General features: G+C 49.3%; 1 protein-coding gene across 1 annotated transcript; it reads left to right on the forward strand.

Annotated features, from left to right (window-relative positions):
- Nucleotides 1-15927: 15927 nt before the first annotated feature.
- MSRB1 (methionine sulfoxide reductase B1) lies at nt 15928-22591 on the forward strand. Its single transcript, XM_084640840.1, has 4 exons — nt 15928-16002; nt 17708-17850; nt 17999-18113; nt 20178-22591. The coding sequence occupies exons 1-4, from the start codon at nt 15948-15950 to the stop codon at nt 20204-20206; spliced, it is 342 nt and encodes a 113-aa protein (XP_084496966.1). The 5' UTR covers nt 15928-15947; the 3' UTR covers nt 20207-22591.
- The last annotated feature ends 1984 nt before the right edge of the window (nt 22592-24575 follow it).

Consider the following 24575-nt stretch of genomic DNA (forward strand, 5'->3'; position numbering starts at 1 on the left):
CTGCCCTCATTCAAACCCAAGAAGTGAGTTTATAATGAATAAAACAAGGGACTACTCTGGGATCCCCACCACTGCTGTATTTGTCAGTGCATCCCATTTGCTATGTTCTGTCTTACCCAGCGTAGGCTCTTTGGGACAGGGGCTGCCTGTACTTTTGGGTACTATACGGTTTTGAGCACATTGTCGGTGCTAAACAGGAGCAAACAAACACACTGGGACCCAGGGCTGGTTGTGTGATTTCAAGGGTGACTCTCTCCATGTCTCAGTGCTTCTTAACCTTCCAGGATCACTTCAAATTAACAGGCCAGTTCAGCTGTGGGCAAGGCTCTCCCTTCTTTTTTTTATTGCCATGTTGGTGTGTTTTCCATGCCGTATACTCAGGCCGAGATGATGGGTGCTGCGGGCTCACAGGATACGTGCTGCAGTAGAGACCTCAGTCCCTGCTCCCATTAACATCAGTAGTGAAATGCCAGGATCAGGCCCTCGAGGGAAAGCCTAATATTGCAACAGGAGAGCTGAGATTCCAGACTGGATGACTGCAGTGCCCTCGACTTGGGGCTTCAGCTGAAGACGGCTTGAAAGCTTCAGCTGGCGAAGAAGGCAGCTGCCGGTGTACTTGGGGATATATGCTGAACCCCTTTGCGGCAGAGCCTGCACTGGCATCTGACTCCTTTCTGGATACAGCTTAAGGTGAGAGGTTTTAATCTATAAATTCCTTTAGGACTTGTCCTCTGTTCTTATATTATGTTTAAATATGTATTGTAACCCTTGTTACCAGAGCAGCCAGCCAAAAATTCAGGATCTTGCTGTTGTTCCAGGTAGTAGGAGGAATTGGTGACAAGGTAGGTGTTACTTTGATGCAATCCTGTGTATTTACAAAGAAGGTACGAAGTCCTGTTTCCCTGCACCCAGCAAGAATCAAACAGCAGAAGACGGTTTCTTTGCTCGCAGCTCCAGGCCCCTGTTAGCCAGCACTCAGCCCCAAAAGCTCTCTCTCGAGACTTTTTGCAGTGCCACGCTCCCACAGCCTGTTATGACAGTACCTGGTGCTTCCTTGTTGCCTTTTCTCTCAGCTTCTGTCCACTGTTTCTCTCATAGACACACACACCTTCACAAAACAATAGCATCCCCTCTGCCCATGTGTGCCTTCTGGTCTGGGTGGTGACATATGCCTGTGTTTGGTGTGGAGGCGGCTATTGTTTCAACTACCTAGTTACCTGATTTCTTGTAACTATCTTAAATGCAGGGCAGTGGTTACCTTCCCCCCGTCCCACACAATTTCAAAGAGGTTTAACCTGTCCCAACCAATAACATTATAGTAGTGTCTAGAAGCCCCAGCCAAAATCAGGGACCCATCATCATACACACTGAACCCCTGGGAAAGGCAGGAGGAGAAACCAGGTACAGCTAGTCAGAAAACAGTAAGTATTGTCCAATCAACATTTTGAAATAAAGAATTTTTTTTATTCCAAAAATTTCATGGATTTTTTTTAATTCCAAAAATTTCATGTTTTTTTTTCTCCAACAACAACCCTGACAAAACAAAACTAATTTCTCCCCCTGCCTGCCCGCTCCAGTTTTATGTTTGGTTTTGGTTTATAAAAATTAAACATTTTTCAGTAGTGGGCATTTTAGGTATTTGTATTGTTTCTTTTAGAAAACTGAGAACTTTGTTGTTGAAGAAGTGGAAAAATTCAGACAGATACAAAAGCTTCTTGACAATTTTTTTCTTTATAAAAGAGACCAGTTTTAGGCAGAAAATCTCTTTCAAACAGAAAAATATAGACACCTGCTCTAACCATGAGGCAACATAGCCACACGTGAGGGTGGATTTTATTATGTGGATACCGAAGATCACCATCTCATTTCACATAAGTCACCAAGGAGCCATCACATGGTGACAACCTCCAACCATAGCCAGAGACGACGAGAAGTATGGTTCTTCATAGCCCACTGCCAAACCAAACCAGTCTGATCTCCTTAAAATGGCTTTTAAAACTAGAGGGGTATGGCCTACATTTGTTCCATGTCTGGTATTTGAGCTCTGTGCCATTTTCCGCTCTGTGGCCATTCTAAAGGTCATAGCTTGGGATTAAGAAGCCAGGTATAAACCAGCCAGCTTCCGCCTCACACCAAAGTGTTTACTACGGAGGATGTTTTAAGCAGTTCTATAATCTGAGACACAGCCCTTTGCTGGCAGACGTATCCTGGAGGCAGCGGCATAATTAACATCTTGTTATAACAATAGGTGAACGTATGTATTATTCATAGACCAAACCACAGCTGTGAATGTTGCATTCGCTAGTGGCCCCACAGGTACAAGCTACCATTATTAATGAGACAGCTGGGAGGAAGAGAATCTGTTTTAAGGGCCTGGTCCTGACTGGTGCTGGGAGCCTGAGGCTCTAACGGGAATCCTGGGTACCTGGTGTCTCTCAGGATCTGGCCCCAATTCTCTTATAGAGTAACGAGACCAAATTTGGCCCATATTTGTAGTGCTGTTTGCAGCCAGTAGAGGGTGCTGATGCATAATGAAGGACAAGATTTGGCCCCAAATGCTTTAGTTACACTTTAAATGCAACAGCAAAATGCCTTGTTAATTGATGTAGGTATTATGGTAATTGCAGGGCCATTCCCCTCTAGGATACTAGTTCAAATCCAACCTGGGCTGGCAACTGCTGGAAGTGGCATCATGTTAAGTGACCCGCTTGTTTCACTCTGGTTCCCAGTGGACACAAACATCTGTATCACAGCAGGGGTTAAAGACGGAAGGGGCACCGGGAACAGAGATGCACCAGAACCAGCACACTCAATTTGAACCCCACCCCCAATTTTAGGTTCTGGAATAATTCCTGAGTCCTATGGCTGGCTCTTCTGTCTCTAAAACCCTACAGCCCAAGCCCCCCAAACCTTGGAAACATTCCCCTTCCAGATTAGCTCTAAGCCCTGTGGTTCAGGCCCATTCTAACTGCGAGCTAAGTGCCTTCTTCCCTCTAGAGGCGGGCTGGTTAGGTCAAGGGAGCCAGTAAATGGTGCCAGCCTAATCCTAAGAATTTCAACCTTGGTATCGATGGGCCAAAGAATATGCAAAGTGGAGATAACTGGATGACCCTTAGAGGGCGAACCGGTATCCACTCAAAACGCATCAAGGAAGAACAAGTAGATAACCGTAGCCATCATGGAGCCGTCATGGATGTACCACCTGCTGATTGATGGTCATCTCAACTGTAAATTCAGCATGATGAAGCAACTTCCATAGACTTGTATTGAATCAGAGACCTATAAAAATTGGGTCCAGGGACTGTGTTCTTTGAGTCTGGTTCTACGACCACCCTCCAGGAGCATCGGATGCGCATCTGACAAGGACTCGGCTCCACTCTCGTGTCCAGGCCACCTGGCCAGTGACTTGGCACGAGCAACGTCTAGGCTGGTAATTATAACAGCCTTTTTGCAGAACCTGTGTGAATGTCTGTGTGTGTGAATGGATTTATACAGAAATTGCATATAGGAATATTTTGTTGTATTTACAATAAATGTGGCATTTTGCCTTGTCCCTCTTACAAGATCCTGTTGGTATCATTTTTATTAGTGTAACACCCAGTCTGGAACCTAAATCCACTGAGTATAAAAAACGAACATCAATAAAGTAACACAAAGGACAGCTTTATATTCACAGTAATGACAACGCAGCTGCCCCGGGGGATAATGTCCTGTGTAGCCCAGGTGAATTCATCCCTGCTTCTTTAGTGCCTTCTAAAGCCTATATGATGATTTGACTCAGGCACCTGGAGTGTCAGAGTCATTTGTTGGTTTCATTTCCTCCAGCTTGAATGTCTCTCTATATAATTAGAAGATGCTGCTCCATGTACCACCAGCCTGGTGGGATCAAATATGCAGTGAGAAAAAAAAAAGAGAGAGAAAATCAGCAGCTCAACTAGCATGGGGAAAGATTGTGGTGCAGTAAATTATTCAGTGTTCACTCCCTACCCCAGTGGATTAAAATTAAACAATCAGCAAGATCCAGGGTCTTCTATCCCCGCTTCCTATGTCGGATCTTATGTCCCACTGACAATAGCCAGGGTTCTTCCTTGCCAGTGGAGGCAGACCCAGCTGCTGAAGTCAAGTTGGCCTTGGTGTTGGCTTTACAGGGATTGTTTATGAACAGCCAGTAGGGTTTTCCCTGTAGGGGTCCTCAGTTATGAATCCAAGGGGTCACAGGGCGGGCTTGTAGCAACCTGAATGGAACTTGGAGGGAAGAGCACAGGCCGCAGGAAGGAAGTGTTTGGAGGAAACATGAGGAAGTCAGTCTGTGTGCACATGGCTGGAAGGCCAGCTGCAGGTACAGCTCTTCTGTCAATAGCTTTCTCACTAAAGAGCCAGTTTGAGAAACATAGAGTCCTCCCATGTTATTACCCAGCATGTGGGGCACGAAACCAGGCCTAAGGGACCTCCACAGAATGCCCCAGCACAAGGGGAGTTGCCAGGCTGAGGGTGGAGCGGAAGCGCTGAGGCAGCTTGGGGGTGTGGCTGGGGCAGACCTGCACCTGGCTATTTTGCACCCCTGCAAAACCCCATAGGGGCCACTGAAATAAGGTAAAGGGTAGTCCCGGCAGAGGGAAGGCCTTACCTGTCTTCCCTCTATTCCAGCACCAGCACAGGGAGCAACCTGGGGCCTGGCTACTTCCTACACCCTTAGCAGGGACAGGAAACCACCCGGGGTAGTTGACTGCAAAGGCTAAATAAGAGCTTGTGGCCCCGCCCAGTGCTGCTGCACCCCATCTCACACCTCAATACCCCTCCCTGTCCCTCCAACCCTCTGGAGCTCCCCCATTTCCTCTGTAACCTTCCTTGCACCCCTTCATCTTTCTTCCCTCTTGCTCTATACTGCTCTTACCCTCCCTCCTCTCCTCCTTCCAGGGCCACCCTTTGCTGCTGCCTTTTAAACAGCTTGGCACTGGGACCTCAGAAGGGACTCAGCCAGCCTTCCCCTTCCCGCTTTAGTGGGAACCTATTGCTTGAATCCAGATGAGTTGGGGCGGGAGGACAGATGGAGAGAGGGATTCAGGGGCTCTGGAACATCAATTCTCTTAGTGATAACAGGACCTAATGCACATTGACTGGTGTAGACATAACTCAGGTCAATGATGATGGAGAAATGACTGACAGCTAGGCTGGGAAGTTGTTCATTCATACAGGCTGATTTGGAATAATACATGGATTATGATTATGATTTATTAATATTATACTTTGCCCTCTTATGGCAGATTTCATCTGAGCAGTCGTAGCGTCTTGGCAACCTTTAAGACTCACTGCAACTTGGCAAGGTAAGCCAGTGTGACTATCGATACTTTATTGATGCTGGACCCAAGGATGCAAGACCGTAAGTGACTTGGGAGCCTAGAATTTAAGCGACTTGTCCAAAGTCACACAATAAGTTAGTGACAGAGTTGGGAACAGGACCCAGGCGTCCTGACTCAGCACAAGGCGGCGCGAGACTTTTCGGGTACGTAGCACAGACAGGTGTCTTGAGAAAGAAACCAAACAGAGGGTGTCAACTTGAGTTCGTCGTTCACGTAGCATGGCTGCCCCTCCTGGGCAGGATCAGGAAGGGGAGCATGGGGTGGACTTAAGAACTGAGGAGGAGAAAGAGGCCAGGTAGGTTGAGGGACAAACATTCATGGAGACAGTGGCAGTGAAAGGGAAAGCTAAATTACCACTAAAAATGCTGCCAGGGCCAATATACTGTGGGAGACTGGATCTTACCCTCTGGATCTTCTTTCCTCCTTGATCAATAACCTTTGGCAAGTTTGCAACCACAGTCCTCTGGGGGAGTGAAGTGCTCAACGCAGCAAGAGCTGGGGTAAGCGGTTTGTAACAGTGGTAGCTGTTTAGTGTCTTTGCTTCTAGAGAAAGGCTTTGCGTTACATCTGGAGGCAGAGGAATCTCTCCTGTGACCGTGGGGCAAGAAACTGCGTGAAACTAGCAGCAGAAGATATTGGGGGGAGGGGTCAACACCTACAAAATATCGATGCTGGGCATCTGATGGGAATATACAGCAGGACTCCAGCACTCACATGGCACCTGATTCAAAGCCTACAGAAGTCAATGGGAGTCAGTGGGCTTTGGGTTGTGCAGGGATAGGGAAGGGCAAGGAGGAAACATCCTTTTCACATCTAGTTTCTTAAGAGAAATTCCTCGGCCCCTTGTGAAGGAACAAGGTGTTGTGTCCTTAAATCCTTAGCTCCTTAAATCAAAGCCTTGAGACTCAATAGTGAGGACATACCTGGGAGCTTTGCTGATCATGCCTGCCCTGCCTGGGTAACCACCCAGGACAAACTAAACTCCCAGCCTCCTGTCCCAGCATGCAATGAGCTCAGTGTAAAATTTTGGCTAGAATTTAGATGGGGGACAGACTCCCTTCGGCTTGTTCTGCGTGCTTTCCCCAGGGTGTGGAGAAAACTATCTGATCTCTCTTAAAGCAGAAGTGGAGGTGCTAATGTTCACACCCCCATCCTCCTCTCCTCACAGCTCCTACACTAAAGCATTGATCTAAGCTGCTGAAGAAACAGAGTCAAGGGCCAGCCCAGTGATGCGCCGAACAGGGTGTGAGAAAACATTTTTACTGCTAATAAAGAGGCCAGACACCAGAACGCTCCTCTAGAGCAGATGGGAGTTTGCACTGGTATATTTCAGCAAGGTCAAATGTGCTATGAATTAACAAGGTCTCAGAGATAAGACACATCAATTATTGAAGAGTACAAACCCTTCAGCATCAGCACCAGCTGCAAAATCCTTGGGTCTGGTGCTAACAGGGACAGATCTTTGCAGTAGGTGGAGTAAATTACAGGCTCAGCTATCCAGGCAGATGGTAGGTGACAAATTCAGATTGCTGAGGAGTGCCACAATTTGATCATCAGGGACCAAGATACAAAAAAAATCGCTTAGACAAAGAGTGGCAGGGCACTGCTAGGAAAGCCCTTAATCTGTTCCTGCCGCCCCAGCCCCAATCAGGGGGAATGGACTGGGGCTGGGTAAATAGCCAGTGCTTGCCTGGGAACTGCCCACGTCTGCCAGCCTCATTAGCAGGAGCTAAAAGGCTGGGAGGAAGTGGAAGAAGGGGGTGGAGTGGAGACCAGGAGGGGAAGGTGGCCCCTAGTCTGTTGCTGGTCAGGCCAGTGTGAGGCCAAGCCATGTAAATAGTGGGAAACTGGTGGTGGGAAATGGACACAAAATAAAGAGCAAGGGTGTTGCACCAGCTTGGAGCATCCCTGCATATTTAAGGAGCAGGGCCAGGGGGTCGAATCCTACAGGGCGCGGCGTGCACCCTGTTACACAAAGGTTTAACCTGGCTATGTGACCAGTAGTCGATGCATTCCTTATCTGTTTGAGATTACAGAAAGGCCCCTAGAACTCTGCAGCACGACAGGGCTGTTGCCAGACCAGATACAAGCTGAAGAGAATTCTGCAGCCATGAAGAAGCGTCTCTGCCGGTGAGTCCCTAATCTGGGGGATTTGCTACAGTCTGCAGGATCCCACTTTGCACCATTAAACGGGCATAATAATGCAACCCATACTGCAGATCCAGGGTGTTAAACAGACACTGCCAAACTCTGCTCAAGAGGTCTTTTAGAAATTGCGGTGTTCGATGCAAGCAGCAGCCACGTTTGCCTTTGGCTGCTTTGACAGTGAACCTCTGTTTGGACCCCATACTATCAAGTCTCCCTTCCGCAGCATCAGGACAGCAGCTTCACAAGAGATATCACTCAGCTGCTGGCAGTTCAGTCTGGCTGAGTGAATCAGAATGAAAAGACACTTGCCAAGGCATCCTGAATGGCAGAGATTCTCATCGTAGGCTCAAGGAAGAGTGATTAGCGTAGGGAACATCTGCCAAGTGCCTGTAATGGCCCTGTAAAATGTGCATGCAATAAGCTCAATTGCCATCTTTTGCAGACTCAGCGTTCTGTAAGATTTGGTTCCTTGGCCTCAAGAAGATTGAGAATCGCTGGTGCATGGGAAGGGACTCTGCTTCTGATAGGGTTGACAATTCTGTTTGGACCTATTCTGCGAGGTTTCATCCCCTGACGTAATGGCATTAGTGACTGACCTACTCTCGTCCAAAACTCTTTGATGATAGAGCCATCATTTTGCCTTCGGTGGAAATAAGGAGGATCGTATGAATCATACTTTCACACTTTAAGCATGTTGCATAAATAAACAATATTGCAAAATCTCCAGTTGTACCGTAATGTGAATCTTATTTTTTAAATTGTGAGAGTGGGTTTGAGTTACTTAGCTTGTTAATACGTGTTTAAATGTTTGCGTGTTCAAACATTTAAACACGTTAGTGCGTTAGTTAATTCCGTTATTTTAAAATACAGAAAACAATATAGCATGCCTTTAGAAAATGACAGATACAGCAAAAACTCCCTGATTAGACTTATGTAACGGGAAATGCTCGAGGACACAAAACGCATTCTGCTGTGAATTCATCAACTTTGCGAAGGCAGGTTTTATAGTCGGGGGGTCTTTACACTAGGCATCATTGTAACAACTGCAATACTTATTTTTTAATGGTACATTTGGAGCTGCTATGTTTTGACGAGCCCTCACCATCGTCCATTTCTGTTTTCTTTTTTTTGAAAGCGTGAGGCTGTTGCAGGGGAGCGTAGACCAAAGAGACAACACGAATAGGCCTGCCTGCACGTGTATTTTCAGTTATGGTGCACAGACTTTACGTCATGACGTAAAAAGTCGCACAAGGTAAAGAAATACAAGCACAATGAAACCGTTGGACAGGCAGATGCACATTACCATGGCATTTTAAACACTGGCTGGACTACTGTATAAATCGGATTCAGCGTTCAATATTCGTTTCCAGAATGCCCTATGATTATCTCTTGGATTGCTCTCAGCAGTCTCCTGGAGATTTATATGTAATTCCAAGAGACTCAAGGGCAATCTTGGCGGGTTGCCAACCCTACTTCTGAAAGGGATTGAAAATGACCCCAAAGGAAATAATGGGGTGTTTCAGTCCTAGCGGTAAATCCCCAGGGAGGGGGACAGAGGAAAATGCATGAGATGCGATTGCTACGTTTCTGCTGAGTGCTGCCTTTGGAAGGCAGAGGGCAGAGATGTGCTATTTTAGCTACGCACATGCACAGATAAACGTCCCCAATCCATACTCCGGTTAAATCAGGAGTGACTCTTCTGAAGCTAATGGAGCTACACCAGTGTAAATCTGATGGGAGTGGTGACTTGAGGCCTGTACAGTGGGCCTGATTCTGATCTCTTCTAGACTGCTGTGAATCAAGAACAGCTTCACAGAAGTCAGTGGAGTTACACTAGTGTGGAACCAGGGGAGAGAGAAGAGAATTGGGTCCCAGGGGTAACTGCACTGAATTCATCAGTGTAAAACCAGTATAAGGGAGATCAGAATCAGGCCAGTATCTTGGGCACTAGGGCAAGCTAACCTAGTCCTACCTGTCTGTCTAGGCTGCAGGCATTTTGACCAGGTTCCTTGCTGCACTGCGTGAGTGTCTCAGAGCTCACGGCTCTTGGGGGCTGCAGTGCTGCAGTTTCAACAACCTCTGTCTGTGCCATGGAGTGCGTAGCTGCAAACTGACATGGGTGGGGTCAGGTTCTCACTGTATTTTCTACTTTATGCCTCCGATGAAGTGAGCTGTAGCTCACGAAAGCTCATGCTCAGATAAATTGGTTAGTCTCTAAGGTGCCACAAGTCCTCCTTTTCTTTTTGCGAATACAGACTAACACGGCTGCTACTCTGAAGCCAGAGAAGAGTGTCTCTAGAATAATATCAGGGAGATTTTTACTACTGCAGCATGGCAGGGGGGGAGCTTAAGTCAAATCTCTTTATTGTTCAAGAGTTGCAGCCTCTTTGAACTGCCCTTACAAATGAATGCTTATTAGTCCGAGGCCAAAAGCCATCCAGGAAAAGAGTATCAGTGAAGCAGAGGCAGATTGAGGTTTCCTGGGGCCCTGGGCCAGAGCAAGTGGAAGGGCCTCTTCCCACCCCTTCTGCCTATGGCTCGCCCCCGTTCTGCCCATGGCCCTGCCCACAGCCCTACCCCTTCCTGCCCCTGTTCCACCCAGAGTCCCTGACTCCCTCCAGTTCTGCCTCTCCACTACAACCCCCTGCTCTGTCCCTGCACCAAAGCCCTGGGGCGCAGCAGGGAGTGAGAGCACCTCCAATCCCAGGGCTGCAGTGGGGGTCCAAATGCTGGGTCCTCCCTCGACACCCCCTGCACTTCTGTGGGGGACCAGGTCAGGGCGCTGGGGCTTCTCCCACTCTGCTAGGTGCTTCTGCTGGAGAGCAGCATTGGGCATGGGGGCTAGGCTTCCCCTGCTGCCCTCTGCCCGGGGGCTTCTGCTGGGGACAGGGTTGGGGGCTGCGGTGGGGGGTGTGGATTCCCCCACCCGTCACTTCTGTTGCGGATCGGGGTCCGGTGCAGGGGCTTTCTCAGCACTGCCCACCCGGCGGCAGGGGCTCTGGGCTTCCACGGCTGGGTGGCAGATTTTTCTGGGGGCCCCACAGGTGGCGGGGGCCCCTGGACAAGGGACCTATTGGCCCAGTGGCTAATCTGCCACTGCAGTGAAGGATCAGGCTGTGGCCTGTTTAGTTAATATTTATTTAATTAAGGGTTGATGGGTCAGACAAGGCTACTGGAATGGATTCTGATTCACTAGTATCAGTCTCCCATCTGCTTCTGGCTACACTGATCTGTGAATCCAGAGTGACTCCATTAACTTCACTGGAGCTACTCCAGATTTACACTGTTGTATCCCAGAGCAAAATTTAGCCCTTAGCATGATACTATCCAAGGCTTTATGTATGTATGTGACCTGGGGATAAAATCCAGCCTGGGTGTGAGCAAGTATGTTTCCTGTGATATCAGTGGACCTGTAGATTCATTGATTCCAAGACCAGAAGGGACCATTGTGATTATCTAGTCTGACCTCCTGCATAACACAGGCCATAGAATGCCCCCAAAATAATTCCTAGAGCAGATCTTTTAGAAGAACATGCAATCTTGGTAAATTGTTTCAGTGGTTAGTTACTCTCAGATTTCCAGTCTGAATTTGTCTAGCTACAACTTCCAGCCATTGGATCATCTTATACCTTTCTCTGCTAGACTGAAGAGCCCATTATTAAACATTTGTTCTCCATGTAGGTAGTTATAGCCTGTAATCAAGTCATCCCTTAAGCTTCTCTTTGTTAAACTAAATAGATGGAGCTCCTTGAGCCTACCACTATAAGGAAAGTTTTCTAATCCTTTAAACATTCTCAAGGCTCTTCTTGGAACTCTCTCCAATTTATCAATGTCCTTCTTGAATTGTGGGCACCAGAACTGGACACACTATTCCAGCAACAGTCACACCAGTACCAAACACAGAGATAAAATAACTGCTCTGTTCCTACTTGAGATTCCTATTTATGCATCCAAGGATTACATTAGCCCATTTGGCTACAGTGTCGCTCTGGGAGTTCATGTTCAGCTGATTATCCATCAGTATTCCCAAATTCTTTTAGTCACTGCTTCCCCCATCCTGTATGACCTACGTTCTTTGTTCCTAGAAGGGTACTGTCAGGGTTTTCCCCTCCACTCTGAACTCTGGGGTACAGATGTGGGGACCTCCATGAAAGATCCCCTAAGGTTATATTCTACCAGCTTAGGTTAAAACTTCCCCAAGGCACAAATCCTTTCCTTGTCCTTGGACTGGTATTGCTGCCACCACCAAGTGATTTACACAAAAATTCAGGGAAGGGTCACTTGGAATCCCTGTCCCCCCAAAATATCCCTCCAAACCCCTTCACCCCCTTTCCTGCAGAGGCTTGAGAATAATATACCAACCAATTGCAATGTGAGCACAGTCCTGACACTTTGTCTTCAGGACACTGAAATCAATGAGGTTCTTAAAAGAAGAACTTCATTTATAAAGAAAAAAAAATAAAAGAATCACACCTGCAAAATCAAGATGGAAGGTAATTTTACAGGGTAATAAAAAGATTTAAAAGAACAGAGGATTCCGCTCTGGGCTCAGCTTCACAGTTACAAAAACAGGAATAAAACTACCTTTGTAGCATAGAAAAATTCACATGCTAAACAAAAGATAACCTAACGCATTTCCTTGCCCTACTTACAATTTCTGTGGATTTAGATGGATTATTCCAGGTATATTTTCAGGAGATGTTGTATCTGCTTGGCTTCTCCCACTGTCCGGAGGGGGAACAACAAAAGAGAACAACAAACAAATCCTCCCCCTCCAGATTTGAAAGTATCTTCTTTTCTCATTGGTCCTTCTGGTCAGGTGCCAACTAGGTTATTTGAACTACTTAACCCCTTACAGGTAAGGCAATCCAGTACAGTTGCCAAGGATACATAAAGGTTGCTACCCTTCCCCCTATTCATGACAGGTACATTTACATTTAGCCATATTAAAACACATATTTGCTTGCACCCAAGCTTACTGAGCAATCCAAATCGCTCTGTATTAGTAACCTGTCTTCTTCATTATTTACCACTTTTCCCAATTTTTGTGTCTTCTGCAAACTTGATGAGTGAAGATTTTGTGTTTTCTTCCAGGTCACTGATAAAATCATTAAATATCATAGGACCAAGAACAGATCCCTACAAGACCTCACTAGAAACACATCCACTCAATGATGATTCCCCACCTACAGTTACATTTTGAGACATATCATTTAGTCAGCTTTTAATCCACTTAATGTTTGTCATGTTAATTTTGTTTTTTCAACAAAATATTGTGCGGCATCACATCAAACACTTTCCAGAAGTCTAAATTTATTACATCAATACTATTACCTTTATCAACCAAATATGTAATCTCATGAAAAAAAATCAAGTTAGCTTGACAGGATTTATTTTCCACAAACTCATGTTGATTGGTATTAATTAAATTACCCTCCTTCAATTCTTTATTAATCAAGCCCCATATCAACCACCCATTATCTTGCCTCATATAGATGTCAGACTGACAGACCTACAATTACCCGGCTCATCCCCTTTACCCTTTTAAAGTATTGGCATAACATTAGCTTTCTTCCTGTCTCTTGGAACTTCCCAGTGTTCCAAGACTTGAAAATCAACACTAACCATCCAGCAAAGCATCTCAGACAGCTCTTTTAAAACTCTTGGGTGGAAGTTATCTGGACCTGTTGATTTAAAAATCTCTAATTTCAGTAGCTGGTGTTTAACATCCTTCTGTGATACCAGTGGAAAGAAAGAGTTATCATCTGATGAGACTACATCATCTGTTTTTTTCTCTAATACAGAACAGCAATATTTATTAACACTTATGCCTTTTTTGCATTATTATTGATGATTCTACCATTTCCATCTAGTAATGGACCAATAACGGTATCAGGATTCTTTTTGTTCCTAATATACGTAGAAAACTCCTTATTGTCCTTAAATCCTCTAGTTGCTTGCATCAGCTGTGAATGGGGCCTGCGATCTCTTTATAGCATTAGATAGTTTATGTTATCACTAAGTAACTTTCATCCTGACACGTTGAGTGACAGGTATGGAGCAGAACACGTACAAGATAGGTAGCAGCTATCTTCTATCATGGTCCTAAAGCAGCCTCTGCTAGAATTAATTCTCCATAACCCAGTAAATCAATATACTCTGCTGATGTTGCCCTCAAGGCTGATGATTTCTGAGATGCAAGGAAGAGCAAAAGCATCAGTTAAATGACTGATCGGGACTCAGGTGCCCTGGGTTCAATTTCTGGCTCTGCCACTGCCTCCCTGTGTGACCTTGGACAAGTCATGATTCTCTCTGGGCCGCAGTTCTACACCTGTAAAATGGGGATAATAATGCTGCTTTTCTTCCACCCTTTGTCTATCTTATTATCTACTTAGATTGTAAACTGTTTGGGTCAAGCCCTGTCACTTGTTATGCGTTTGTACAGAGCCTAGCGCAATGGTGTCCTGTCCTTGATTAGTGCCTTATGGCATTATTGCAATGTAAATTCATAGCATTTAAGGCCAGAAAGGATCATTAGATCATCTAGTCTGACCTCCTGGGCATCCCAGCTTCATAAATTTCACCCAGGTACCCCTGTATTAAGCCCAGTCGCTTGTGTTTGGCTAAAGCATCTCTTCCACTCTGGATCTGAAGACAGCAAGAGAGAGAATCCACCACTTTCCTTGGAAGCATGTTCCAATGGTTAATCCCCCCCAGTGGTAACAATTTGTGCCTTTCCAATTTCAGTTTGCCTGACTCCAGCGTTCCAGGCATGGATTTTTGTTTTGACTTTCTCCACTAGATTAAAGAGCCCTATAGGACCCAGTACTTTCTCCGTCTGAAGGTCCTTATACACTGTAATCAATAATAACAGAAATGTGACACCGGTCCACTGGGAACTGTACTGAGACAGGTTTCAGAGGGGCAGCCGTGTTAGTCTGTATCAGCAAAAACGAGGAGTCCTTTTGGCACCCTAAAGACTAACACATTTATATAAATACATTTGTTAGTTTATGCCCAAATAAATTTGTTAGTCTCTAAGGTGCCAGGAGGACTCCTCCTTGTTTTTGCTGTACTGAGAGGGTGCATTTGACAAAGGCCATCAGCTGTCAGAAGGAAACTGACTTGACTGGATTTATCTTTGAGGCAAAGAGCTCCACCTCCCACTCCAAATCCGTTCCCCCTAGGAACCTGCCCAGTGAGAATATGAGGTTGCTGTTGGTTATTACTTTGTGTAGGTTAGCGATGTCCATGAGTCTAACAAGCAGCTCAAAATATGCCACTTCGGATGAGTGAGGTCTGGAAGTGTCCTTCACAAACTCTTTGCAGCAAAAGCCATTATTCTCCAGCGGTGCTTGCTGCTGCAGGGCCTGGATTGCCATCAGCCCTGTGCCATTCAGATTTCTTCAGTGTCCAGATGAGACATGAAGTGTCTTGTGCATTAGGCAGATCCCCCGCAGGCTTGTGTATAATGAAATATTCAGCTCATTTGAAGGTTACAGGGGAAGGTTATGAGAACTTCTAGAGATGGAGCAATTTCTGTTCAAACAGGGAATGTCAAGATAAACATTATGTGCCAGATTCCAATGTCAGCTACCTCAGGGTAAATCCAGAGGAACTGAGCTGGGTTCTTGGGAGTTACTCCTGATTTGCATGGCCGCAAGAAGGGGAGAAAATCAGGGCCAAGTGAGGAGGGGGAGCAGGAAGAGAAGCCAAGAGAAGAACGAAGTTAAAGCAGGCCCCTTGGCGTCTAGCAGTGGTTAAAGCGGTGGGGTCAGCCCAGTTTTACACTGGGGTAGGCGAGAGGAGACGCAGGCCCAGGTCCTTATTCTGTTCTCGATCTGCAGCCCCCGCGGGTGTCAAATCGGTGCAAGTTACACGCCCCTGCCCCTGGCACCCAGTGTAAGTGATCACAGCACCCCTGGGCGGGGGGTTTCCACACCCCATCTGCACCTCGGCTGGATTTGGCCCGGCGCCCCCCCAGGAGCCTGTGCTCCTCATGGACTCGGACCCCGACCACTTTCGGCAATGGACGGACTGAATCCCCGGCGGGCCCGAGGAGCCAGGGCCTGGCCCCGGTGTCCGTGCTGAGAGGTGCTGTCTGTGAGAGGGGAAGTAAAGAAAAAAGCCCCTTTGCCCCCTCACCATTTTGGCAAACTCGGGGGGGTCTCAGTCCCCCTGGGGCAACTGCTGCCCCCGGTGCCAGGCTTTGCCCCCTGTGACCCTCTGCCAGCGCCTCGCCCCGGGCTTAACGCTGCTCCCCCCCCAGCCCTGATTTTGCCCTGTAGCCCCAGCCTCCAGCTGCTGCACCCCCCGCTCCGATTCGCCCCCTCAAGAGCAGCCCGCAGAGCCCCAGGGCCCAGAGGGCCGCGGGCAGGGCAGGGCCTGCAGCCGCTGCGCGGAGCATGCGCAGTGCGCCGCGAGTCGCCCGTGGCGGCCATGTCCTTCTGCGCCTTCTTCGGCGGGGAGCCGTTCCGGAGCCACTTCGAGCCCGGTGCGGGTGCGGGTGCGGGGCCCGCGGGGGGGGCATTGCCCATAGGGGCCGGGCTCCCCCAGTCCATCGGGGTGGCCGTTGCCCATAGGGGCCGAGTTCCCTCTCTCCATAGGGGCTGGGATCCATAGGAGCCGGGCTCCCCCGGTCCATAGGGGTGGCCGGGCTCCCCCTGTCCATAGGGGTGGCCGGGATCCCCCAGTCCATAGGGGTGGCCGGGATCCCCCTGTCCGTAGGGGTGGCCATTGCCCATAGGGGCTGGGCTCCCCCGGTCCATAGGGGTGGCCGGGATCCCCCTGTCCATAGGGGTGGCCGGGATCCCCCTGTCCGTAGGGGTGGCCATTGCCCATAGGGGTGGCCGGGCTCCCCCTGTCCATAGGGGTGGCCGGGCTCCCCCTGTCCATAGGGGTGGCCGGGCTCCCCCTGTCCATAGGGGTGGCCGGGCTCCCCCTGTCCATAGGGGTGGCCGGGCTCCCCCTGTCCATAGGGGTGGCCGGGATCCCCCTGTCCGTAGGGGTGGCCATTGCCCATAGGGGTGGCCGGGATCCCCCAGTCCATAGGGGTGGCCGGGATCCCCCTGTCCGTAGGGGTGGCCATTGCCCATAGGGGCTGGGCTCCCCCGGTCCATAGGGGTGGCCGGGATCCCCCTGTCCATAGGGGTGGCCGGGATCCCCCTGTCCGTAGGGGTGGCCATTGCCCATAGGGGTGGCCGGGATCCCCCTGTCCATAGGGGTGGCCATTGCCCATAGGGGTGGCCGGGCTCCCCCTGTCCATAGGGGGGCCGGGATCCCCGTCCATAGGGGTGGCCATTGCCCATAGGGGCCGGGTTCCCTCTCTCCATAGGGGCGGCTGGGCTCCCGCAGTTCATAGAGGAGGTTGGGCTCTCCCTGTCCATAAGGGTGGCCTTCAGCCAGGGGGGCCGGGCTGCTGGGGCTTGGAGGCAGCAGGAACCCCTTTGCCAGCCCCCTCCTGGTAACACAGGAGCCCTGATCAGCTCAGCCGTGGGGCCTGGGTCTGAGCTCCCCCAATCCCCGAGTGGCCGCACAGAACCCCAGACCCGCTCTGAATCCCCAGGAGGCGCACAGGTGCTTGCAGAGCCCCCTGGCATGCCAGCCAGGGCATGGGCGTGGCAGGTAGCTCAGACTGCCCAGAGTCCAGCTGGGCAATAGAATGAGCGGGGCCCAGTCTTGCGGGAGAAACCGCGCCAGAGCTGGGGTCAGCTGGAGGTGGGTGTGGACTAGGGCTTCTCTTCTGAGCCGTGCTTGGGCCAAAGGTGCATAAGGAACAGGCCAGTGTGTGCTTGTGACAGAGAGGATCCAGAACGGTGTCATAGGCCCTGTACTGCTTGTAGCTAAATGGGATTCTCTTTAGATCATGTGACAGAGGCTTGCAGTTTTGCTGTAGAGGGCTCTGAGATTTCATCCCTGCCACTGCCATGAAATCCTTAGTCCTATCTTGGCCACTGGAAAGTGACAGCGGGTGGTGGCAGGTTTGGCTAAGGTTTGGTGACCTGTTGGTGTATCCTGGCCTGAGTTCATGTTTAGCAGGGCTGTATTGTAAACCATTCTTTGAGGTGATCTTCTCTGACCTTGAGTGGTGTCTGGGCAGCAGGATCCAGGCGTTACAGGTGCAGCACACATGTGACTGAATTTGCAGGGTTAGCTGCCACCTGGAGTTAACCCGTCATTTCTCCTGTCCCCCTCCCCAGGCATTTACATCTGTTCCAAATGCGGTTATGAGCTGTTCTCCAGCAGAGCAAAATACCAGCACTCGTCTCCTTGGCCGGCCTTCACTGAAACCGTGCATGCCGACAGTGTGGCCAAGTACGAAGAGCGGCCAGGCGCCTTGAAGGTGCTGATGAAAACCTTGTAGAGAGTAAAGCAGAAGCTTGACAGCTCTCCCTGACTTGTCCCTGCTGCTCGCTGTCTGAATAGCAGCACAAAGGGGGCGCCTGGGGGTTGGCCCCGGTTCATTCGTGTTCCTCCCTTGCATCTTCTAGGTGTCCTGTGGCAAATGCGGCAATGGACTGGGCCATGAGTTCCTCAACGACGGGCTGAAGAGGGGGCAGTCTCGCTTCTGAATATTCAGTAGCTCGCTGAAGTTCATCCCTGCAGGTAAGGGCTGCACCTGGACAGTCCCTCTGGCTGGGATCTGCCTGGTTTGGTCAGCGACTCCAGTGGTTTCCAGGGTTTGAGCAAGGGCATGTTTAATAAGAATGGATTTGTCTAGCATCCGCGTTTGGTGTTTCCATCTCCAAGGACCAGTGTTAAGGCAGGCCTCCTTCCCCCCCCTCCACCCCCCGCATTCCCAAACACAGCTGGGGCATTGAGAGTACCCTTGGGAGCATTCTTGATCAGGCCTGCCTCCTGGCAGGGAGTGAGGTGCCTTCCTTTGTTTCCCTCTTTCTTCCACCTCTGTTAGTGAGACAACCACGGTCCAGGATCATGGCCGCTGTGGCAGAAAGCGCCTCAGGCTGACTCAATTAAAGAATACTAGGGAATGTTCTTCCCTGGGGCCCTCTCTGGTTAGGTTAATGGGAACAGAAGCAGGCGCCAAGCTGATAAAGTGATGAGGCTGGAGCCGTGTTGGTAAACTCTCCTGGGTGTGGTCCCCCTGATCTCGCTCTCTGTGAGATTTTTGTTGATGAGCCTCATTGTGCTTTGGGTTCAGTTAGGGGTGGCTGTTTTTTATTAGGTCATTGGTGATGGGCTCAGATAAACTGAGAAGCTACCCAGAATCCTAAACAAACCTTCCAGGCCTTTAGATTTTAAAATGAACAAATAAATCAATGCTCCCCTGAACTTCCTGGGCCAGAAGCAGGGAGTGTTGGAGAGGGTCCCTTCCAGCGAGCTTTCCAGTCCAGTGCTGCAGATCCCAAAGCAGTTTGGAGAAGCAGCCGAACAGTTTGAGATTAGTATTTGTAAAGGAAGGACAGGGAAACATGAGTCCATGTGAATGGGGCTGGGAGAGTTAGCTAGTGCAAGTTGGCAGAAGAAGACAAGGACATGTGATGTGGGTTTTAACTAGGCTGTAGCTTTATTAGTCAAGTTAAATCCAAAGTTCCAGTCGGGGGACAGCCCATTGTGGTCACTTGCACCCCACTGATCCTTTGCCAATTCTTGGTGTCCCCCACCTCAGAGGGAGCCAACCATCACACTTGCCCACTAGCATCCCTTCCCGTTTTGGGGGTTGAGCAAGAGGGGACCTTGACCAGCGTCACCGTCAGGTGCATTGGAGAGGTGGTCCTCCCGCGGTAGTGCCCCATCCCCTGCTTCACATTTTCTTCCAGGGGTTTAGACACACTGCCTCTAGACACACTGCCTCCATCCACCTTGCGGGATGTGGAGCCTACGTCGGCAAGTTCCTGCACTGGGCACCTGCCAACAGTTGCGACAACTAAATGACCCTCAGATAGGTCCAGCTGAGTCCTCTGGGAGGGGAGAGAATCCCAGCCTGCTGGTTGCCCCTAGGTTTTGTTACAGGGAAGGTGAAATAACCGAACCAGCCTCAGCCAAGCTGGTGGTCTGGGGAAAAATTCCTTCCCAACCCCCAAGTGGAGACAGCACAACCCACTAAGATCTAGATAAGTGGGGCAGGGTGGGTTGGCTGCTGGAAACCAGCAATCAGGAAGTAGCCTTATCATGGCTCCAAATCTTGCGAGACCTCAAACCTACCCTGGAAGTCCAGTGTGGACTGGAAATCTCACAAGCCCTGTCCTCTCCTTTTGCCGTGTCCCATCACGGGAGGCCCCAAAACTCACTCAGCTCGGGGCCTTCTTAGCTAGGTAACTCCTCCTGTCTCTCTGCCCCCTTCCAAAGTGTGTTAGAGATGTTAATGATGTAAGTTCTATAAAAGCCGTGTTAGAGAGGTAAAGATGGCCCCCATTTTACAGATGGAGAAACTGAGAACCAGAGGGCTTGATCCTGCTGCCAGGGGAGTTCTGCAGAGCAAGGATCAAGGTTCTGAGGGGCTTTCCCAAGGGCCCAGAGGGTGCAAGAGCAGCTCCAGAATTAGAACCAAAAACTTGGTGCCTCTGGTCCGGCCCTCTAGTCCCCAGACCACAGAACTTGTGAAATATTAACCGTGTTCATCAAAACTTCCGGTGTGTAATTAGCAGGGGATTCCAGAGAAGTGGTGTCGAAATTCTGACGCATTGATTTTGTTTCCCCCTCTCTCAGACAAAGCAGAGCAGGACCTGAAGAAGTAAGCGGGCTGCTGGACTCACTCGCTGCTTATAGTGGACTCCTACAAGCTACCCATTATTTCCTGTGATAACGGTTTGAGATCAAGTGCCTGTGTGCTCTAAATGAGAATCTAATGAAGCAAAGATCCTCCAGGCTTCTGCAATACAATGCCTCCCGTCAGAGATCTGTGCTGGGTGCTGGTTTGCTGTCTGGGAACATGAGGTTGGGGGAGCAGAAGGGAAATGGGACACAAATGTCTGGTTGCCTTTGCTCTGTCAGGTGGGTTCTCTCTTCTGTATAGCGAATGTTGCACAGAACATGTGACAACTTCTGCTTTGAACCATCCGGTTGCAAACTTGTACATAGTTAGGACCCTACCAAATTCACGGTCCATTTTGGTCAATTTCACGGTTATAGGGTTTAAAAAATGGTAAATTTCATGATTTCAGATACTTAAATCTGAAAGGCCATGGTGGTGTGACTGTAGGGGTCCTGACCCAAAAGAGGGTTGACGGGGGTCACAAGGTTATTGTAGGGGGAGGGTCATGGTATTGCCACCCTTACTTCTGTCCTGCTGCTGGTGATAGCACTGCCTACGGAGCTAGGTGGCCGGAGGGTGGCTCTGAAGGCAGCGCCGCTGTCAGCAGCAGCGCAGAAGTCAGGACGACGTGGTATGGGATCGCCACCCTGACTTCTGCCCTGCTGCCTGCAGAGCTGGGCATTTGGCCGGCAGCTGCTGCTGTCTGGCAGTGCAGAAGTAAGGGTGGCAAATACCGTGATCCCCCTACAATAACCCCGCGACCCCCAACCCCCCTTTTGGGTCGGGATCCCCAGTTTGAGAAACGCTGGTCTGCCCCGTGAGATCTGTATAATACAGGGTAAAAGTACACAAAACACCAAATTTCACGAGGGAGACCAGATTTCACGGTCCGTGACTTGTCCCTTAAACATAGTGAATGGAGAGGAAGCAAATGCTGTAACTCCTTCTCATCCATCAGACCCGACCCCCAGCTCTCCCATGTCCCAAAACATCCCAGCCTCTGGCCAGTACCAGCTACTGAATTCCTTCTCTCCTGTCCATTATAAGTAGCGTGTATGATGGGTGAAATCCTGGCCCTATTGATGTCAATAGGAGTTTTGCCATTGTCTTCAAAGGAGCCAACATTTCACCCTTTATTTCCAGAATGGGTGGAGATTCTGATCTCTTATGCCCATGTAAATCCTGAGTTACTCCATTGAAATCATTAGGGAGTGACGCTGGATTTAACTGAGATTCAGATCTGGCCCCATTCTCACATGCTATTTTCTGGTCTGGGATCATGGTATGAATTGCCCTAGGTAAACCCTTCCAGGATGGTTAGGGTAAGGATGTTTGGATGATCCTACCAGATAATGCTCTGGGTATTTTATCATTTTTGCACACAATAGAAATAATTTTAGAAGTCGATTTTATTTTATTCTGCATTGGGCCTGATTCTGGTCTCGCTGTGTGCTCGTTTTATTACTGTATGACTCCACTGGCCTTAGCAGAGTTATTCTCGATGTACATCAGAGTAAGGGAGCTCAGAATCGGGCCCTTTCAGCAGCAACTTGCCTAACTCAGGCTTTGGAAATTGTGAATGAATTACCTCTAGATACTAAAGGGCTATTATACTGATTTCCCCTTGAAATAGCACCTCCTCCTCCCCTTCACCACACTGCCCACAGCTCCGTTCCCTTGGGCTGGAATGTGCGTATCTTCCTTCAATCCCTAGATCCTCGTTTGTACTTTGATCAGTCCACAGGGACACCAGTACAAATGCACGATGGGATTGCTTTCTCCTCCGTGAGTCTCTTTGGCTGACTCCTTGGCGGGGCTCCATTCTGCTCTGTTACTTTAGTGTAACCCTGGAGTAACTCCGTAGGTGGCGGTGGATTTATGCCACATTAAGGTCCTGATCCTGCTGCCACTGAAGTGGGTGGCAAAACTTCCACTGGCTTTGGTGATGTAGGATCACCACTGACCCTAAGTGAGATCAGAATCTGCCGCCAGCTGGACTGGTGCAGCTCCAGGTGCCATCTTGAACCTGTGTACGTGACTGTAGGAAGACCCTCTTTAACCATGGTAGCCCTCTTATGGCTCAGAGGTTGGAGGTGCACAGTATTATGATGAACTACAGCGCAATGGGGAATTGGGTCTACCTGCAGTGCGCAGAGGGCTAAGGCACACTGATGGCAGTATTACGGTTCATCTGCACTGAGGGGCACTTTACAAGCTTTTCTCTGCCTGCATTTTGTGTAGCCCAAGGGAGGTGACAGGGACACAGTACAAAGAACGTGACATCCCCACTTAGCACTGGGCCTCTGCTGGTGCTTTTGTATCTGCCGCTGTAATTGTCGACCTGATAATAAACCACTGATTCATTGTCCCGGAGCAATAACTTGTTTTACGAAGCATTCCTCATGCTGACCCCTGTGGGGAATAAGCCCCAGGTTTCCTCTTCTGTTTTCTGGATCGTCGCTGTATTGCATGGCAGGATTGGGAGGGAGAAAACAGATTTATTATTATTTTTGTCTGAGTGCGCAAAGATGTGCTAAACACGTCACAGTCACGTGTCTTTGGGTCAGAGACCCCGTCTTCCTCTGCATTTGTACAGTGCCTCACACGAACCTTGCTGCTGCCTAGGAGCTACTGGAGTACAAATAGCAAGTTTTGTATTGCCACCCATCCCCATAGTATCTAGGCCCCTTCCACATAAAAGCGATAGTGAAATCGCTAATGGACTTCATGGAAACTCTGGCGCTTCTTCCCTTTTGGGGTGGAAGTTCGCTTGGGAGAGTGTTTCTAGTTCTGATTTTTTTTAAAGTGTGTATTAGTTTACTTCGTTTAGGGTTGTTTGTTTCGGGGCCATTCTTGTATGTTTGGTTGGCTGGGGCTGGTTGGAAAGAAGGGAGGGTCAGAGCTGTGCCGCTGTAATGGTGAAAGGGCCTTTTGGAAGAACTCTCTGCCATCCCGGTGCAAGAGTGTAGCCCCAGAGTCACACACTTCATCGGGAGGACTCTGCCCCTGAATGGGTTTATGTATTCTGACAAGTCATGGAACTTCCATCTGGCTGACTCGCTGGAAAAGGATTGTGAGTGTGTGTGTGCTCGCTCTCTAGCGAATGCATTAAAATACGGAACCAAAACTAGAAGTGCTTTCAGCAGCAGCGTGTCAGTCACATGAAGTTCTGACCGTGATGCAAGCTTGATTGTTTTACAGTGGCTCTGACATAGGCGTGAGTTTCTGCACAGCATTTGCCATCGCACGTCTCCATTACTGTGTCTAGGTGGCTCTTTCACCGCTCTCTCCTTAATCTGGGCCTCATGCCTGTGCTAGGGTGAGATCTGCTTTCTGGGACCACAGGGAGCCAGTCGAGCCTTCCTCCTGCAGTTGCCTTTGGACAGGGGAAGCACGCCCTCTCTTGTTTTGTCTGATGCACAGCTCTGACCCCAGCTGCTACCAAATATTGTTGCTTGTGCTCTGACTATATATGGATAAGCACACCAGTTCTGGCTCACTTACACTGGTTGCTAATCAGATTTCTGTATTAGCTCCAAGCTGCTCCCCAGCTGATTAAACCTTTGAGCCAAGCTCTTCCTATGATCCGGTCACCTCTAAGCATCAGGCCAGGTCATCGGCTGCTGGCCTACTTGTAACTCCAGGACTTAGCCCCACTGCAAGTCCAGGGCCATGTCTGCTTCTTGCATTTAGCCCTGCTCCTGAAGAGCCTGCTTGGAAATGGTTGGGACACCTCCCCACTTCCTGAAGCAACGCTGACGCCTCACCTTTGGGTTTCAGTCATTTTTGTGTGGTGCGGAATGGCTGTGCACCTTACCGGGCCTCCGGAGGGCAGGCAGGATGTGAGTTTAGAGCCTGGGCCTGCAAAGACACGTGTGAGTGATGTTACTGACCCACATTGTCCCATTGAACTAGATGTTCAGGCTCAGATGGAGAAGACAGAAGGGGACAGTGAGGAAGGAATCTGGGCAGGGCCAGGGCATAGGAGGAGACATGGGGAGGTGGGGCGGGAAAGCCATGGAAAGCTTTGGAGACAAGGAGAAGCATGAGTGTGCTAGGGAAGTGGAGCGAAAGCTACCAACTCACCTCAGTGCATGGCAGCCCTCTCTGGGAAGGGCCGGCTTAAATCTTGTGGCCTCATTTTCGTTGTTTCTTACTGTTGTAGCTGCAGGCTGAAACGAAGGCTTCCCTGCGAATCCACTCTCCTCCCCCCCCAAGCACTTGAATCCAGTTTCCTTCCAAGCCTTATTCCACCATCGTTTTGTTTTTTTTTAAAAACAAAACGTGATTCACTTTCCAACCAAGCTTTTGTGTGTCAGCCTTCAGCCCAGAGCAGTCTTAATGACAGGCTG

This window comes from Lepidochelys olivacea (genome assembly GCF_965140295.1).
Source record: "Lepidochelys olivacea isolate rLepOli2 genome assembly, chromosome: 10".
Classification (NCBI taxonomy): domain Eukaryota; kingdom Metazoa; phylum Chordata; order Testudines; family Cheloniidae; genus Lepidochelys; species Lepidochelys olivacea.